This window comes from Bipolaris oryzae (genome assembly GCF_000523455.1).
Source record: "Bipolaris oryzae ATCC 44560 unplaced genomic scaffold scaffold_175, whole genome shotgun sequence".
In the NCBI taxonomy this organism is placed as follows: domain Eukaryota; kingdom Fungi; phylum Ascomycota; class Dothideomycetes; order Pleosporales; family Pleosporaceae; genus Bipolaris; species Bipolaris oryzae.
The window spans coordinates 1-15,413 of record NW_006911451.1 but is presented as its reverse complement, the minus strand read 5'-3'; the positions used below and the strand labels follow the sequence as shown (position 1 = coordinate 15,413).

At 51.0% G+C, this 15,413-nt stretch overlaps 7 protein-coding genes across 7 annotated transcripts; 2 read left to right on the top strand and 5 right to left on the bottom strand.

The window, feature by feature from the left end:
* Positions 1–34: 34 nt before the first annotated feature.
* On the top strand, positions 35–950 carry COCMIDRAFT_8675 (uncharacterized protein; the record flags this gene model as incomplete). Its single annotated transcript, XM_007693648.1, has 2 exons — positions 35–351; positions 404–950. 2 exons carry the CDS (start codon positions 35–37, stop codon positions 948–950), a joined length of 864 nt encoding a protein of 287 aa, XP_007691838.1.
* Positions 951–1,229: 279 nt separating this feature from the next.
* COCMIDRAFT_70156 (uncharacterized protein) lies at positions 1,230–1,478 on the bottom strand (the record flags this gene model as incomplete). The annotated part of the gene is made up of 1 exon (XM_007693661.1): positions 1,230–1,478. A coding segment is annotated over one exon (249 nt), but the record flags the coding sequence as incomplete, so codon positions are not given.
* A 659-nt stretch (positions 1,479–2,137) lies between these two features.
* COCMIDRAFT_8673 (uncharacterized protein) lies at positions 2,138–3,085 on the bottom strand (the record flags this gene model as incomplete). The annotated part of the gene is made up of 1 exon (XM_007693647.1): positions 2,138–3,085. One exon carries the CDS (start codon positions 3,083–3,085, stop codon positions 2,138–2,140), a length of 948 nt encoding a protein of 315 aa, XP_007691837.1.
* A 725-nt stretch (positions 3,086–3,810) lies between these two features.
* COCMIDRAFT_8672 (uncharacterized protein) lies at positions 3,811–7,758 on the bottom strand (the record flags this gene model as incomplete). Its single annotated transcript, XM_007693646.1, has 4 exons — positions 3,811–4,439; positions 4,574–6,569; positions 6,621–6,815; positions 6,865–7,758. 4 exons carry the CDS (start codon positions 7,756–7,758, stop codon positions 3,811–3,813), a joined length of 3,714 nt encoding a protein of 1,237 aa, XP_007691836.1.
* A 686-nt stretch (positions 7,759–8,444) lies between these two features.
* Positions 8,445–10,861, bottom strand: COCMIDRAFT_8671 (glycoside hydrolase family 5 protein; the record flags this gene model as incomplete). The annotated part of the gene is made up of 4 exons (XM_007693645.1): positions 8,445–9,077; positions 9,126–9,444; positions 9,493–10,424; positions 10,478–10,861. 4 exons carry the CDS (start codon positions 10,859–10,861, stop codon positions 8,445–8,447), a joined length of 2,268 nt encoding a protein of 755 aa, XP_007691835.1.
* Positions 10,862–11,255: 394 nt separating this feature from the next.
* COCMIDRAFT_105638 (uncharacterized protein) lies at positions 11,256–12,833 on the top strand (the record flags this gene model as incomplete). The annotated part of the gene is made up of 1 exon (XM_007693660.1): positions 11,256–12,833. The coding sequence occupies one exon, from the start codon at positions 11,256–11,258 to the stop codon at positions 12,831–12,833; it is 1,578 nt and encodes a 525-aa protein (XP_007691850.1).
* A 371-nt stretch (positions 12,834–13,204) lies between these two features.
* COCMIDRAFT_40206 (uncharacterized protein) lies at positions 13,205–14,898 on the bottom strand (the record flags this gene model as incomplete). Its single annotated transcript, XM_007693657.1, has 3 exons — positions 13,205–13,278; positions 13,373–14,177; positions 14,401–14,898. The coding sequence occupies 3 exons, from the start codon at positions 14,896–14,898 to the stop codon at positions 13,205–13,207; spliced, it is 1,377 nt and encodes a 458-aa protein (XP_007691847.1).
* Positions 14,899–15,413: the final 515 nt, after the last annotated feature.

Here is a 15,413-nt window from a genome sequence, read left to right as displayed (position 1 = left end):
CCGGTTCATTGCCACTTGAGTTCGTATTGACGCCATGTCTACGAAAACCGCGCTCAAAGCCGCCAAAGCTGCAATTGGCGCAAAGGACTGGGAGGAAGCGAAGAACCAGGCCAAAGCAGTAATCGACAAGGACCCAGACAACTACTTTGCGTATCTGTTCCTGGGCCGCGCAAACGATGGACTGAGCAAATTCGATGAGGCCGCAAAAGCCTACTACAAAGCGACCAAGATCAAGCCCGAAGATCCCCAGGCATGGCTGGGTCTGAGGGCCATGTACGAGGGGCTCAAGGGCGCAAAAGTAGACGAGAACATTGACGTTGGTCTGACCCTGGCCCAAATATACATGGACCTGTACGTTTCAATTATCCCTAGATAGAAAGATCACGCATTAACAAAACCCCAGCGACGACCTCCAAAAATCCCAATCCGCAATCGACAAGCTCGTCGACCACGCCCGCGCCCACGGCACAAAAATGCAATACGCCCGTGCCCTCAACACCCAACTCCCCTCCTCCCCCGTATACACCTACCTCGAAGGCCGCCTCCCGGACCCCGCAAAAGTATACTCACGCATCGCCGAAATTCACGAGACACACGACGCGGCAACTATCAAGCGCCTCGTCGAAGAGCGGCGACTCCGCGTCGGCGCAACCCTCGAGGGCACGACCGCTGCTGTCAAGAATGAAGTCTACGCCGCGAGCCCGCTGGAGGATATATACGAGCAAGCGACCAATTGGACGCGAGATGATGAGCTGCGAAGGGAGTATGAAGAGAAGCTACTAGCGAGGGCATATGATACCCTGATGGTACTACCTGCTGGTCAGAAAGCAGAAAAGAGAGAGAAAGTCATGCGCCTGGCGCACGACATGGTGGTTATCAAGCACCCAAACCTCCTAGCCTGGACCATCGAATTAGAATGGCGATCCGGCATGGAAATCGAGGCGCATTGAGTACGTTGGTGAAGGGAAAGCAATAGTTCTGGCGTTTTTTTTGACGATAAATGGAGAAACAGAGCACCTTAAATACCGTAGGCGCACGATTTTTTTTTAAAAAAAGTTCCATTTGAAATATCCATATTCCTTCACCCAACCATCTCTCCCCTTTCCTTCTCAAAAAAAAATAAGAATTTGGAGAAATACCCAAAATAAAAAACATTTCCAGACTCCATGTATTCCCACCCCTTCTCCCTTTTCTCTTCTGTAGAAAAGAAGGATTTAGACTTTTGCAGCAGCTCCAACAACCCTCGCCCTCTCCTCCCCACTAAACAACGTCTCCCCTTGCTTCAAAGCATGAATAAGCATCGGCACGCTACTCGCTTTGAAATCCGGGGCTTCGCGTACTTTGTCGAGGTCGTCTGCGAATTCTGTGGCTAGCTTGCGGAGGTAGAGGGTGCTGAAGACTTCTTTGCTCGCCTGGCTTGCCTGGCTGGATTGGTTGGGTTTGCTAGCCTTGCTGGGCTGACTGGGAGTTGCGGTTGCGGATGGTTGGGGAGAAGAAGAAGAAGAAGAAGGAGAAGGAGGAGCGGGGGCGTCTTCCATGGTTACATCGGTATCCAGTGCGGAAGAGGTTGGTTTGGATTTCTTCTTCTTTTTTTCTTTTGGGGCTGGGATGGGGGGCTTTTGGGTTAGAATGTTAATATCTGTTTTCGTTTTTTCTCTCTTGGAGATTGGAAGATTAGCTTACGCTTGCTTCGCGGACTACCGGCGTATCGCTTTTTTCGCTCGAGGCATCGCTGTCGCTGTCGCTTTCGCTCGAGGACGAGACTGTTGCGCAAAGTGTTAGCATTACGCGTTTGCAACTTGCGCTGTAGACATGAATGTACCTTCTGTTCTCATCCTTCGCTTCCTCGCGCGCTTCTTCTTCTCGACACCGTTTGCTCCTTTTTGCGCCGCCATGTCTCCCTTTCTTTTTCTGTAGAGAATAGTTGGAGATTGGGAGAAAAGTTCGAGACGTGAATGTCGCGTTATCGATAGGGCACGTGCAGGCGCTAAATCCAGGGTCCTGGCATGGAATTTGTCCCATTCGTTGTCCGTCTGCTACTTACGAACATCACGTCATTGGTTGATGAATGCTCATGTCTGGTAGCTTCTCAGATCATTATGTAGGCGCCAATGAACATCTACCTATTCTAGCTGGTTCACAAGCTGTTTTCAATCGCAGCCAATTCCCCCATCGTATTCTTCACGCTTATCTTAAGCGCCTCACCAACCGGCATATACGGCCGTCTGGGATTCAACCTCTCCTCCGCCCCTTCAATCCCCGCCGCCTTCGCACTATACTGACTAACCGCATGCTTCGTAGGTGCAATGCCCGCCTTAATCGGGCTCTCGGCCAGCGCAGCCTTCCTGTGCAGCTCCAGCGCCTCCTGTGTCTTCCCACTCGTATACAACTCGTAAATCTTCGAGCAGACTTTAGGAAAAACATTACTGAACGCTGACACGCATCCCGCGCTTCCAACGGCCAACCCAGCAATCATCCAGTCGGCCTGTCCTGCAAAAGTCGAGAACACGTCGCTCGGTAGTTCAGCGCAGAGTCGTGTGATCTTAGCTACACTCCCGCACGTCAACTTCACACCCACAATCTTGCCTGGGTTCTGCTGTGCAAGCGCGGCAATGGTGACGGAATCGAGATCCACACCACTACAGATACCGGGGAAATTGTAAATGACAATAGGTAGCGAGCTCTTTTGCGCGACTTCATTGTAAAATGCCATGACGACTTCTTTGGACGTGGCAGGCCCGTAGTACGCTGCCGGCAACAGTAACCCATAGTTTGCGCCAGCCTCGATTGCGTCGCTGATGTTCTCTAGGACCTGGGGTACAGAGAAGCCAGAGATGCCGACCATGAGGGGGTAGTCTGGTCCGACGGCTTCGCGGGCGCATTTCATCAGTGCTCTTTTTTCGTCTCGTGTGAGCAAAAAGGCTTCTGCATTGGATCCGAGGATGACGAGTCCGGTGAGCCCGGACTTGGAAAGGTAGGTAAAGTATTGCTTTTGTGCGACGAGGTCTAGGGTCGCTGTCTCGCTGTCTGGTGTGAAGAAGGTGACTGCGGGGCACCACACGCCTGGTGCTGGTGGAGGCGCCATTGTGATGTTGGCTGTGGAAGTCGATATGTGTTGATGACGAGGAATTGAGTGATGCTGTTAATACAGGAGCGTGGAGATATTGATAGAGAAATGATGACTGGAATTCAACTGCTTTCCACAAGAAAACATATAGCGTGTTGTCCTAAGGCTGATCTACATAAAGTGGGATGCTCATGCAATGTCGGGCGTCGTTCCGAAATCCTTCAATAGCCGGATTGAGTATTCCGATTGTTCCGAAGCTAATCGCCGCGGTATCTGTTGAAACATTGTTATCGATTTGCACTCTTAACAAGACCCTTATTTAAGAAATGAAATCTATATAGTAATGTGTTCTCTTCACGATGATCATTCCCTTCCAAAACTACTAAATTGGATATGCCTCACAACCAAGGCAAATCATCCTATTGGCATGCTTTTTCTTGACTGAGGAGAGAGAAGCGCACAGGCAGGCAGCGGAAGGACTAGTTAGCAATTTGCCTCGATGCAAAATTGTCTCAGACGTGACTCCACACAAAAGCTGGATCTTACAAATGACTCCCAAGATCAAACAATAAGGTCTCGCATTTCATGAAACTGCGCTGCTGAGCCCACTGAGCCCAATGTCCATGCTATGCATACCCGTACCCCCCCATACCCCGCTGTTCATACATCCCATGGTATCATTTCCCCTGTCTTTTCCGATATTTTTTCCCAGCCTCCAAGACCATTAGCATTATCGCTCCATCTTACTGCCCCCCAAACATATCGGCAACGCCTGCAAGACCCGGGCTCGTTCCGCGAACAATAGCTGGCTGTTGATCAACAGTCATGTATTGTTCCATCATCGCCGTCCTAGTCTTTGCCTTTGGTCGCTGGATTTTACCTTGCTCATGAATACTTACGCCCTTGATACTACTGAGCAGATCCAGGACGATGCTCCTCTGCATCCTCTCATCCTGACGGTTTGCACTTTGAAGTTTTGCGAGCCGGCGGTCGACACGAGCTTCGTCACCCATGCCAGGTAATGAGAGGATGATGGAGCGTGGAATCTCATCGTCTAGATGGATGATACCTGCAATCAGAGACGCAAGCTCCTTCTGACAATCAACAAAGTACGGTTCATGTAGCGATGTGATGGCAGATTTGAGAATGTCGTTGCAGAAATAATCGCGGATCGGAGATTTTTCCTTGAAGCGTGGAAGAAGCGTCCGCATGACACGCACAATAGTGATGACAGATCGAGTGTCTCTTACACGGATGGTAGAGTTGCAGAAGAGGAGAATCGGCTCCAAGACTGAGGGTGTAGTGAGAATGAAATCGCACATGGGTGGCGCATTAGCTTCCTTGCGACTTTGGTCATCTTGCCGAGCAAACTCTGTGTGTATACGTTAGCACCAAGTTCTCTAATTTCAAGAAGCAGAAACGAGTAACCACGGTAGTGAAAATCCCTCTACCATTGGTACTTCGGCCGCCCGTCCCACACCTGCTCAGAAACGAAATCAAACTTACCCTGCCGCGAATCAAGCAGGACAGCGACAAGTGAGACCGAAGAGTATGTAAGCTGACGAAGGATACTTTCGGTCTTCATCTCATCTGTCAAGTTGTCATTATCCCCTGATTCAGCCACTTGGCGAGCAATCTCGCTCCATTCCCCAGAGATCTTCCTGTCCAATTCCCTGAATAGCCCTTGGATCATGGGCGGTAAAAACTGTGACCGTAACTGTGACGGACACCCCTCGATCAGATGCGTAGATACGGTAAGCAGAACAGACAAGTGATGTGCGGTCAAGGCACCAGCGTGCCCAAAAAGAGCTTGGCTCAGCGGTCCCGGTAAGTCTTGTATACCGTAGAAGAAGTCTCGAAATCTTGTCAACGAGTAGAGTATGTAGTAAGAGCTCTCCCTGATTTGTCGGACAGTGCCTCGAACGGTCGACGCAAAACCTTCGTAGGTGGACTTGGAGCCGCTGACCTTGGCGAAGAAGTCATCTCTGCTTTCCGTCGAGATACCCGCTTGCCAGAACCGATCAGTCAGGACACGCCGAATGACCTGCTGCAGTTCAATCGGCAGGTGTGACCAGTTACTGTCAATGTCGTTAAATGCTTGCGCATGGCTCACGAGCTGGAGAAGATTGGGAAGTAGCACGGGTATCGTCTCTGCCCACAGTGCTGCAGCAGTCTCATATGCAGCAGTACCGTCTCGCAACTTCTCAGTCGATGCTGCAAGTAGCGTCTTGGTCAGTCGTAGCGGCAGCTGTTGAGATCGCTCAAGGATTGAAGCCTGCAGTGCTTGACCATCACTAGGTAACTGTTGTTCAGACCAGTCCTGCACGCCGCGAAAATTGTTGGCAGACAGGAATTCAGGTAACTGACCCATACCCAGGACTTCGCAGAAAGATTGGAATGAAGAGATGGCTTGAGTGAACTCATCATTCTGCCAAGCCTCCTTGACGCGGTTCAGCATCTGTCTCATGCGCTCTGTTTGGATGGTGTGGTCTAACGTTGTACACCTGTGTATGATGATGAAAAGGAAAGCAGAGTACGCCATTCGTTGGCGTTCGTCAGTCGTGGGGTCATTGATCATCTCATTGATCTTTGCTTCTAATTGCTCGTAGACGTTCATAAAATCATCGGCGAACTTCATGGCTAGTTTCTGCATCTCCAAGCTGCATATGCGCTCTAGGTCCTTTACTGCTTCCGAGTACTGCGCGTAGCTGGTGTCATCCGCTAGACGTATGGTAAGCATGTATTCAAGGAAAGTTAGCGCAAAGCCAGGCCGGTCGCCAAGTGACTTGGTGGCAAGGGTGGCCATGAGGGATATGATCTTTCTTGCAACTTCAGGATCATCGAATTGTGCTTGTAGAATCTGGCGGCCCCATTGCTCTAGTGAGTCCTCTAGAACACTTCGCGTTCGCTCATCGGCTTGGGCATCATCGCCTTGACTTTGCTGCCACTTCATGTAGCCTTTGAGAGCAGCCTCAATGACGGTGACTTGGGCGTCTACCTGAAGAACTTGGGGCGAGTTTTTGCTAAATGTCTGTGGTTGGAACGGGGGGCGGTCGCGGTACAAGTTTTGCAGCATGCTGGTTGCTTGAGCGAGGATATGCTCCATGGCCTCAATCGGCGTCTTGCGCACGAGTACCTCGATTACATCGGCGCAGAATCTCCTATAGTTGCCTAGGAAGGCATGTCGTTCGGGAACAGTGTCAATGTCTTCATTCAAAAATTGCAACGTCACGTCTTCGGCATCTTCAGGAAGGGCCTCGTAGCGGATCAGTCGCGCACAGCATGTCTCGAGCAGACCTCCAACCATGAAGTTTACGACGTCAGACTCGCGAACAACGCTTGATCGCAGCAGCTTAGTCCAACAGTGAAGGACGGGTATGGAAACGACAAGACTTGGGTTGCGCATAATGTCGTACAGAAAACCAAATACACCGGCGAGATCGCTGTTTTCCGGAATAGACTGGGGCTTTTGTTCAATGAACAGACCAAGGTTGTTTGCCAACTGCAGCCGTTAGTCGTGGACACAAGGGTTGATTAAGATGGGTGTTCTTACCTCGGACAGCCTTTTGCAAAGCATATATTTCTGGTCATCGATGTCATTGACGTCCATGTCCACGAGTGTCCAATTGTATACTTCCCGAAGGAGCGAGACGCTGCCCGGTGTAAACATGGGGCATACTAGCTCCACAAACTCGTCGTCGTGTAGGTGCGTTCGGTTGTATATAGCTTGTAAGGTTTCGACTGCAGCCTAGGTCATGTTAGCAACGGGGTTTTCGTGCTGGTTTGAGTCGCCATACAATCTGTATCTCGACTGCTGGTGTGGCTAGGGCCTTGCAGACAGCCTCAATGACCTGAGTGGCCGCAATGGCTTTGGGCATGACCCATGGCATGGCGGCTCTGAGCGCATGCATGGATTTGACAGCACTGGCTTTGACGTTTTCCTGGTTCTGGTAGTCCTGTCCCAAGCACCAATCTAGGTTTTTGCATAACCTCGTCAACCAACCTTCGTCTCCGCACCGCAAATCAGGACCTTTTTCCCTAGTAGGAAGCTGCTCTTGTATAACAATCTGAGGCGTGAAGATCTCGACACAGGCCCGCCCCAGGTCGGTGCCCCGTAGGCCAGCGGTAGCATCTTCGCGATTAAAGACCTCTTCGGAGAGGGTTTCGAGGACATAAAGTACTATGGCCTGGTGGTGTAATGAGTTTGTCCAGAGGGCCAATAATTGCTCATCCATGTCTAACCACTCTGCGCCCCAGCTGCGTTTGGCAATCTCTGTCCATAATTGGGCAATCTTGTTCCGAATATAGACAGGGTCGGTCTCCGTAACGTTCTGTGCGAGCTCGATGGCATAACCTCTCAGCGCGGTGCCTTGGTCCACGGTGTAGTCCTCCCAGCCATACTTGATGGAGTGCTCGAGCATGGTGAGGCCATAGTAGCGCAGTTGCGCAGGCTGCGAGCGGTCGAGGGCGAGTGTGTGGCCGTGTGACGGGGCTTCGGGGTGACGCTTTGCTTGCTCGAGGTATTCCGTGGCCTGTCTGCGGGTCTCGTTGCTCGAGGTCGGGGCATATATGGCCTGCAGCGCCTCTAGAACCTGCGAAAGGTCTGAATGGGCATTGTCATGGTGATGCGCTCCGCTGCCGCCATTTGCTAGACTTGTTTGCGGGGCTTGGTCGTCGACCCCAGCATTCATCGTGGACAGGCAGCTTCTCTGGCCGCAGCGTGTGGGCGTGTGGCGTCAGGTGTGCGGAGTGGGTGGTGGAGAGGCGTGCGCGCGATGGAGGTGAGAATTGTCGACCTGGGGGATTCTTTTGGTCCTCACTGGTGTTTCGGGCGGAGGTTTCTGAAAGCGGAAGATGCACAGCACAGGACAAGGATGGTGCTTTGACAAGCTTTGGCGCGTACCGTCTGCAACAAACCACTCAAGATGGCGGTGTAGCGTGCAATAAATAGGCCCAGGTCTATGGATCCGGCCGCTGAAGACGTGTGCTTGTTCGTCTAAGCCGTGTGCAAAAACAACTTCCAGCCCCATCTTCACGGTCTGGGGGTTCCACAAACGCGCTCTGCTGCCTGCTTGTCCCAAGCCCACGGCACGCGTTGACGCGGTGTCAGCTGCTTCAATGAAATAAAAAACCATCATGTCGACGCTTGGCTCTGCAACCACGTGCAAATATGCTCTGATCAAAGTGTTTCCACATGCGCTCCAAACGCCTAACAAGGTACACAATACTGGCCAACCTCGTGTTTGCAAAACCACCGCACTTTGCGCCTTCACGCTGACTGCGTGACCTGAGCGTCGCATGACAATTGCATTACCGCGCATTGGCCATAGCCCCCCGCAACACCATCATCACATACCGTCGACTGCCTCTTCTTCGCTTACATGACTGCGCAGGCCTGCTTCTGGCACTGCTGCAGGTACCCTTCATCCTCATCCGTACCTAGCGCACTGCCAGCTTTCCGCACCACTCCTTTGACTGTTATCGTTTGATCACCTTCTGCATGCCACCATCGGAGTATCTGCTGCGATGCTCCGCCCTTTTCTTCCGAAGTAATTGTCCACTTGCCCCCGGTCACCTCAACACTTGTCTGGCCTGACGGGAAGTGGAATTCGGGCAGGTAGCACACCGTCGGAACATCCTCTGATGTCGAACTTGGCGCGCAGAGTGCAAGCTTGAAAGTGCAGTTCTTGAGGTCAAACCCGTAGGATGAGATGTCTCCGTGCACTGCCACAGGTGTAGGGCGGATAAAGGCTTCTGCCGCTCGAAGTCCAGCCACATCACCCTCGGTTCGTGTTGAGCTCATTTGCTCCGCCGAAACCGTCTTTTGCAGGTTGGTGGGCGTGACGCTGAGTGTATCCGACGACTGAGCCCGCGAATACGTCGGTGAATTCTTGTCGAGCGATGCCCGAGAGTCTTCTGGTGAAAAAGGTCCTGCTGGCACTGCCTTGTCATCCAACGAAAATATCGATAGATCTTCTCCGTTCCATTGGTCGCCCCAGTAATGGCAGTTCTATAACCGCGTCAGTTTTGCAACGCCCATAATTGCAGTCCAACTTACGTTGACAACATAGGTCCACAGCGTGAATCCATTAGCCATGCTATCTTCAAGTGCAAAATGGTTGGCATCCAGTGCCGCTATCTGGCTGCTGTAGTTGCCTGTTTTATACGCATACTTGTCATCCATGTCATACGGTATGCCTATTTCCGTGAAAATGCAAGGGTGCACCCCCATGTATTCAGTACCCTCTTCTCGGATCGCTTTGAGCTGATGTGAGAAGCAGTTTCGAATCGCGCTCTCTCCAACCTTGATGGCGAATGCTGGTGTCAGATATTTTCCTCGCAGCACCCCAAAAACATCCACGTTCCACACTCGGTTCCTACATCATGTTAGGTAGAGTCACCAACTTACAAACATTGAAACATACCATTTTTTCGTGATGAGCGTAATGCCGTCGTAGAAATGAGGCGAGAAGATGATATTGGGATCATCATCCTCGGTACCCTTGATGTTTGGAGGTATCTCAAGCACCGGTGGTTGGAAGAACATCAACGAGTCTGGGAAAATAGACTTAACCATCTTGCTATAAGCCCGGTAATGAGCCAGCCAGTAGTGGTTCGTAAAGTATTCGTAGTTGATCTTGGCGCCATTCTTGGGGTCGATTCCAAAGTAGTCTTTTTTCAGCACTGTGTCCGTCTCCGGGTCCCATACCCCATGTTGCGCCCATAAGCACTCGCCCAGACGCCACCCGGCGTCACGCTTCCAGCCATACTTAGTGTCGTCGTAATCTTTTGACACCCATGCTTGTGTGCCTTCAGGATCCACTAAGACCGATCCGCTCTTGTAAGGTCCCAAGCCACCGAAATCCCATGTCGCGATCTCGCAAGCCCTACCTGATCCGGTAAGTATTGCCTGCCAAGCTGTTGGTGAGGTTCCTTTCTGCAGCTTTTGTTCGCTGGGAATCTGCGTAATGTCTTGATAGCTGATGAGGCCTCTGTTGGGCTCGTTTATGCTTTCCCAACCAATTACTGGGTCGTGCCAGAGGTCCCCAGCTTCGTGTATACGCTTCGCAAGGTGCTCGCATGCGCCGATAAAGTGCTCTTGCAAGTAGTCCTGTATGTTTTTGCCGTCTATGATGGCCTTTGGGGCAAAGTCCCTGCCCCCAAAGAACAGAGTCCACATGACTTGACATACCAGGCGGGTGTAGTTGGTCGTCCAGATCATCTTGGGATAGGCCGCAGGGTCGGGGTACGTGTTATGTACGAGGGCAGCTTCAGTGACTGCAAATTTCTCGGGATCCAGCCCACAGGCGTAAAGAGTCCACATGGGTGCACCGGAGCCTCCAGAGAATCGGGACCACTGGGTAACGTGTTAGGACAGAAACATTCAAAGTACATTGGAATGCTACCTACGACATCCTGGTGGGGGTCCATGAATATGTAGAAGCCATACTCTTTGGCCTTTCGTAGCACAGCAATGGTGTGGTCTATCCACTCCTCGTCGTACTTTCCTGGTCCAGCATGCTCTATCGCCTCCCAGGTGAAGACGTATCGGATGGTGTTGTACCCCCAACTCCGTAACCGCGAAAAGTGTGTTGCCGCATCATCCAAGGAGAACGGCCGGTTTACAAAAGAAACATTGTCTCCATCGAAAAAGTTATCAGGTATGTGCGAAGGTTGGTTAGGATTCGCAGGGAACTTGGCGTCGGCGGCACAGTTGATGCCATGCAGCGTTACTTCGCGGTTATGGGAGTCGCGGAATGTTCGTCCATCGATACGCAGGCGGATGTCAGACATTAGTGAGGTAGATATATGGAGCACGGCAAGCAGGAGGCAGAGGTCAAGGGCAGGAGAGGCGGACACTGAGAATATAGCGGAGTATGGAGATAGGCCAGCACTAGCCCGCCCGTGTCGACATGCATGACGCACCACTAGCGTACCTGGAGTGCCTGGGGTCCAAGAATCGGGGTGGCCCCTGCACCACCGCCCCGACATCAGGACAAGTTGCATGAACGGAAATAACAATCGCATATATTGCCCTTTGTCCAGTTTCACTCCTTCGCTCATGCTTACTGTGTAGATAAGCTGCTTCTGCCGCTGCCACCTTGCGCGGACTATCCCCTCTCTCAGGCCCTTGCCCGCCTACAGTCTCTCGTTACTTGTCCATTCGCCACTACACAAACGTCGCAACATGATATTTCGACTTTCCTCGTTAGCCCTCGGGCTACTCCCTCTCGCAAGCGCTCTGTCTGCGGCTGACATTCCCGCGGACACGCCCGTGTCGCAGCTGGTCAAAGATGCCACTGTGCAGATGGCGACCGGAAACACCCAGGATGCCCTCACCTACTTCGATGTGGCCATCTCCCGTGACCCGCGCAACTACCTCACCTACTTCCGACGCGGCGCTGCCTACCTCCAAATCGGCAAGACTATTCAGGCGGAGCAGGACTTCAACAAGGTTCTGGAACTCAAGCCTGGCTTTGAGGGCGCATTGGTGCAACGGGCAAAAATAAGAGCAAGGAAGGCTGACTGGGCTGCGGCGCGCAAGGACTACGAGGCAGCCGGTAAGCCTGATGAGATTGCCCAGCTTGAAGAAGCACAGGCTGCGGCTCTTATCGCACAAGAGGCTGCCGAAAAAGGCGACTGGGACTCTTGCATCACCAATGCAGGCGCTGCCATTGTGGTCGCAAATGGCGCATTCGATATCCGCAAGACAAGAGCACGCTGTCGCTTCGAGAAGGGCGAGGTCGTTGAGGGTATCAGCGACCTACAACACCTTCTTCAAATCAACACGGGCGACATTGAGCCTCACCTTCAAAGTTCTGCCATGGCCTTTTACTCCCTCGGCGAAACCGACAAGGGAATCAAGCACATTGCCCAGTGTCTTCAATCAGATCCAGACTCCAAGGAATGCATGAAGCTGCGCAGGAGAGAGAAGAACCTTGAGAAAGACATCAAGAAAGTGCGCAAGTTTTTCGAAAAGCGCCAATACGCCACCGCATCAAAACTCCTCATCGACCGCGGCGAGTCAGACCCAGGTCTCTTAAAGGAGGTCAAACAAGACTTTAAAGACTACACCGAAAAGGGCTACATCTACGCCAACTCCCCTCAAGGCCTCTACCAAAACCTCGTCGAAATGACCTGCGAAGCCTACGTCGAAATGAACAACCTGAAAAAGGGCACCCCCTACTGCAAAGAAGCCCTCCAACTCAACCCCAACTCCCTCCACGGCCTCATCCACAAAGCCCAAGGCCAACTCGACGCCGACGACTTCGAAGATTGCATCCGCACCCTCGAACTCGCAGCCGAACACCACCAGCACCAAAAAATCGACGAGCTCCTCCAAAAAGCACGTACTCTGCTCAAGCGCTCAAAGGAAAAGGATTACTACAAGGTCCTCGGCGTGACCCGTGACGCCGACGAGCGCGAAATTAAGAAGGCGTACAGGAAGCTCAGCAAAATGTACCACCCGGATAAAGCGGCCTCAAATAACATGACGCCAGAGGATGCGCAGAAGAAAATGTCCGACGTCAACGAGGCGTATGAGGTCCTGTCTGATCCCGAGCTCAAAGCACGATTTGACCGTGGTGATGACCCCAATAGCAATGAGCAGCAGCATGGCAATCCCTTCCAGGGCTCGCCGTTTGGCGGCCAGCAGTTCATGTTTAGGCAGGGTGGTGGCGGGGGTTTCCCCGGTGGAGGTAGCTTCAAGTTCCAGCAGGGCGGTGGGTTCCCTGGTGGAGGTTTCCCTGGTGGCTTTCCTTTCTAGATCAAATCAATACTTTTGCTCATTCACACTTTTTTTTGCTGGGAGTTCTTTTTTCTGGGGGTTCTTTTTCTTATTTTGAGCGAGGGATTAAAGCGAATGTGTGTATTAGGGACTAGAGTATATTGGCGTTTTTTCTTGAATGTTGTATTTTGTGATATCATGGTAGTTATTGAGAGATGAAATTTACGGGTTTAAGGCAGAATGATTTGTTCTTTTTCATTCCAATTGGAAAAAATTAAGTGCGTGTAAGTGCCAACTCCAAATGTACTCCGATAAGTGTTCTGCTTTTTTTTCAGGTGCTTTTTACCTTCTCTTGAACTTCTCGTGCCTTTTCTTCAGCTCATGATAGCGCCGTCCAGCTGAAGTCGATCTTAGGGCTCACCCCGATGCACCCGCCTCACACGAGGCGGACCCTGCCCACGTCCTATTTCGCTAAGAACTTTACCTTCGCATTGTATACTCTCTCTATTCCGCTCACCACAGTAGTGCCTATCAGGCCTGTCCTCGGTTTCCTTAGGTTCCTTCAGCAGCAAGTCTACTCCTCCCCCCGTCCGCCGTAACCCTTTGCCTCGTCTTAAACTTAAAGTACCTCCCCTCCATCCTTTCTATTCCTTCTCCAACAACCCCAACCACAGCTGACGGGCAGAACAATAGACTCTCTCCAAGCTTCAGCCGAACAATCTCATGGAATACTTCTAAATCACTCTTCGGCACTTTTGCCTTTTCGTCGCCACTAGCGCCAACCTGAGAACCCGTCGGCAAGTTCAGATAAAGCGCTGCAACATGATGCTTGAGCACATTGAACCATGCAGGACTTGTACATCTGTGTACCATCGTGATACTACATAGATCCAATAGCTGCGTGTTGATGCTGGGTTCCTGGGTTGCAATGACAACCCTAACGGCTTGATGGCGCTGCTCACGCACTGTCCGTAGCAGCTTCTCAGTGAAGGCTTTGGCCGCACTACTGCCTTCCGTCATGTAGTTATGCGCTTCGTCTAGGGCGACGATCTTTCCGCACTTTGTCTGCTGAATGAATACAGAGAGGCATATGTCAAATAGTACGCAAGCAGAATCAGCGTCGATGACGGGATCCGTCAGGTCCACAATGGTGAGAGATCCTGGAGTGCCAGTCAAGAAGTCGTTTTCGGTGTTCGGCAGAATACTAGAGCCTTTCTTGCTATGTTTCATGAATGATTCTAGCAGGTCAAGGCGGAGTTTCATGGGGCCATCTTGGGCGCTGGTGAACTTGGTAGCAGCTAGCTCGTTCTTGAAGGTGATGTAGTCAAAAGTACCTAGACCTTGTGATTTGATAGCCATTTTGCGGAGAATCATGAGTATTGTCTAGGGTAGGTTAGCACATCTTCACTAGGAGAGGAGAAGGGAAACTAACCTGCATATACAACGGCATCTCATCCTCTTTCCCCACAGCCATCAAAGTCTTCATCCTCTCCGTATCAAGGTACTTTGGCAAGACATAGAGCTGTTTGACAGAAATCTTTGCATTCTGTTGCTTTGCCATGGCTTCATATGCTTTCTTTAGCCTACCATAGTTGCTCGGGCTTACAAGAACAGTCGTCGGAACGTTGGTGCAGAGGTAGGCGGCCTCGCAAACTCCGCTGCCCTGACACCGATCGTAGTGAAACACCAGTCCCGCAAGTGGGTGAGGATTTAATCCAACTCGAGGAAGGATTGCTTTGTCGGTCAAAAGACAGTTTTCGAGCATACACGACAGAGTATGCGATTTTCCAGACCCTTGAGAACCGCAGAGGAAAGCAGACCAGGGTGAATCAGTGTTTAGTAGGACTGGGGTTCTTGTTGCGTTACTAGAGATGGGTACGTCTTTTTTTGGTCTGTTGTCAATGTCTGGAATATGGCCTAATACCGCGTAGCCACGTTTAACCTGTTGCTGGGGCTCAATGTGCTCCTTCACCTTCCACCAAACAAGGGGTGCCATTCGAAGTTCCTCTACCATTGGATCGATTACATTCTTTTTGCCAGGGCCAGTATTTTGACGATCTCGGAGTACCGCTTGGTAGCGCATTAGCTCTGATGTATTTGCCATCTTGCCAGATGTTGGATGTGATAGAGAACAGCTGCTGTAAGACCTGGTGCAATGATATAGTCTAGAAATGTCTTGCTTTACAGCAAACTAAGACTAGTTTTGCTCCGCTCTCCCAAGACACCTCTGTGTGAGAAAAAGTTCTAAGATTGTTTAGAACTAGTAACATAGACAATTAAAATAATAACTATACACCTACTCTTAGCTTTATCTATTAATAATATTTTTAATCTCTATAAATAATTCGCTATATACTAAAGAATCAAAAGATAGAACCCATCTATCTCATACTAATATTATATACTTTATATCTATGTTACAAGTAATAAGAAGAATTCTCTCCTTAATAAATAACGAGATGGCTGAAGGCCTATAGACGTCCACGTTAGAAGATAATAATTATCGCGGGGCGAAGATCACGTAATATGTTACACGGGGTCTGGAGTGCTAATACTTCTCTGGCTCGATCCGGGTTAGGGCGAGTAGGATTGGGTTAGCGCCGTGAGAGTTGCCTGGCG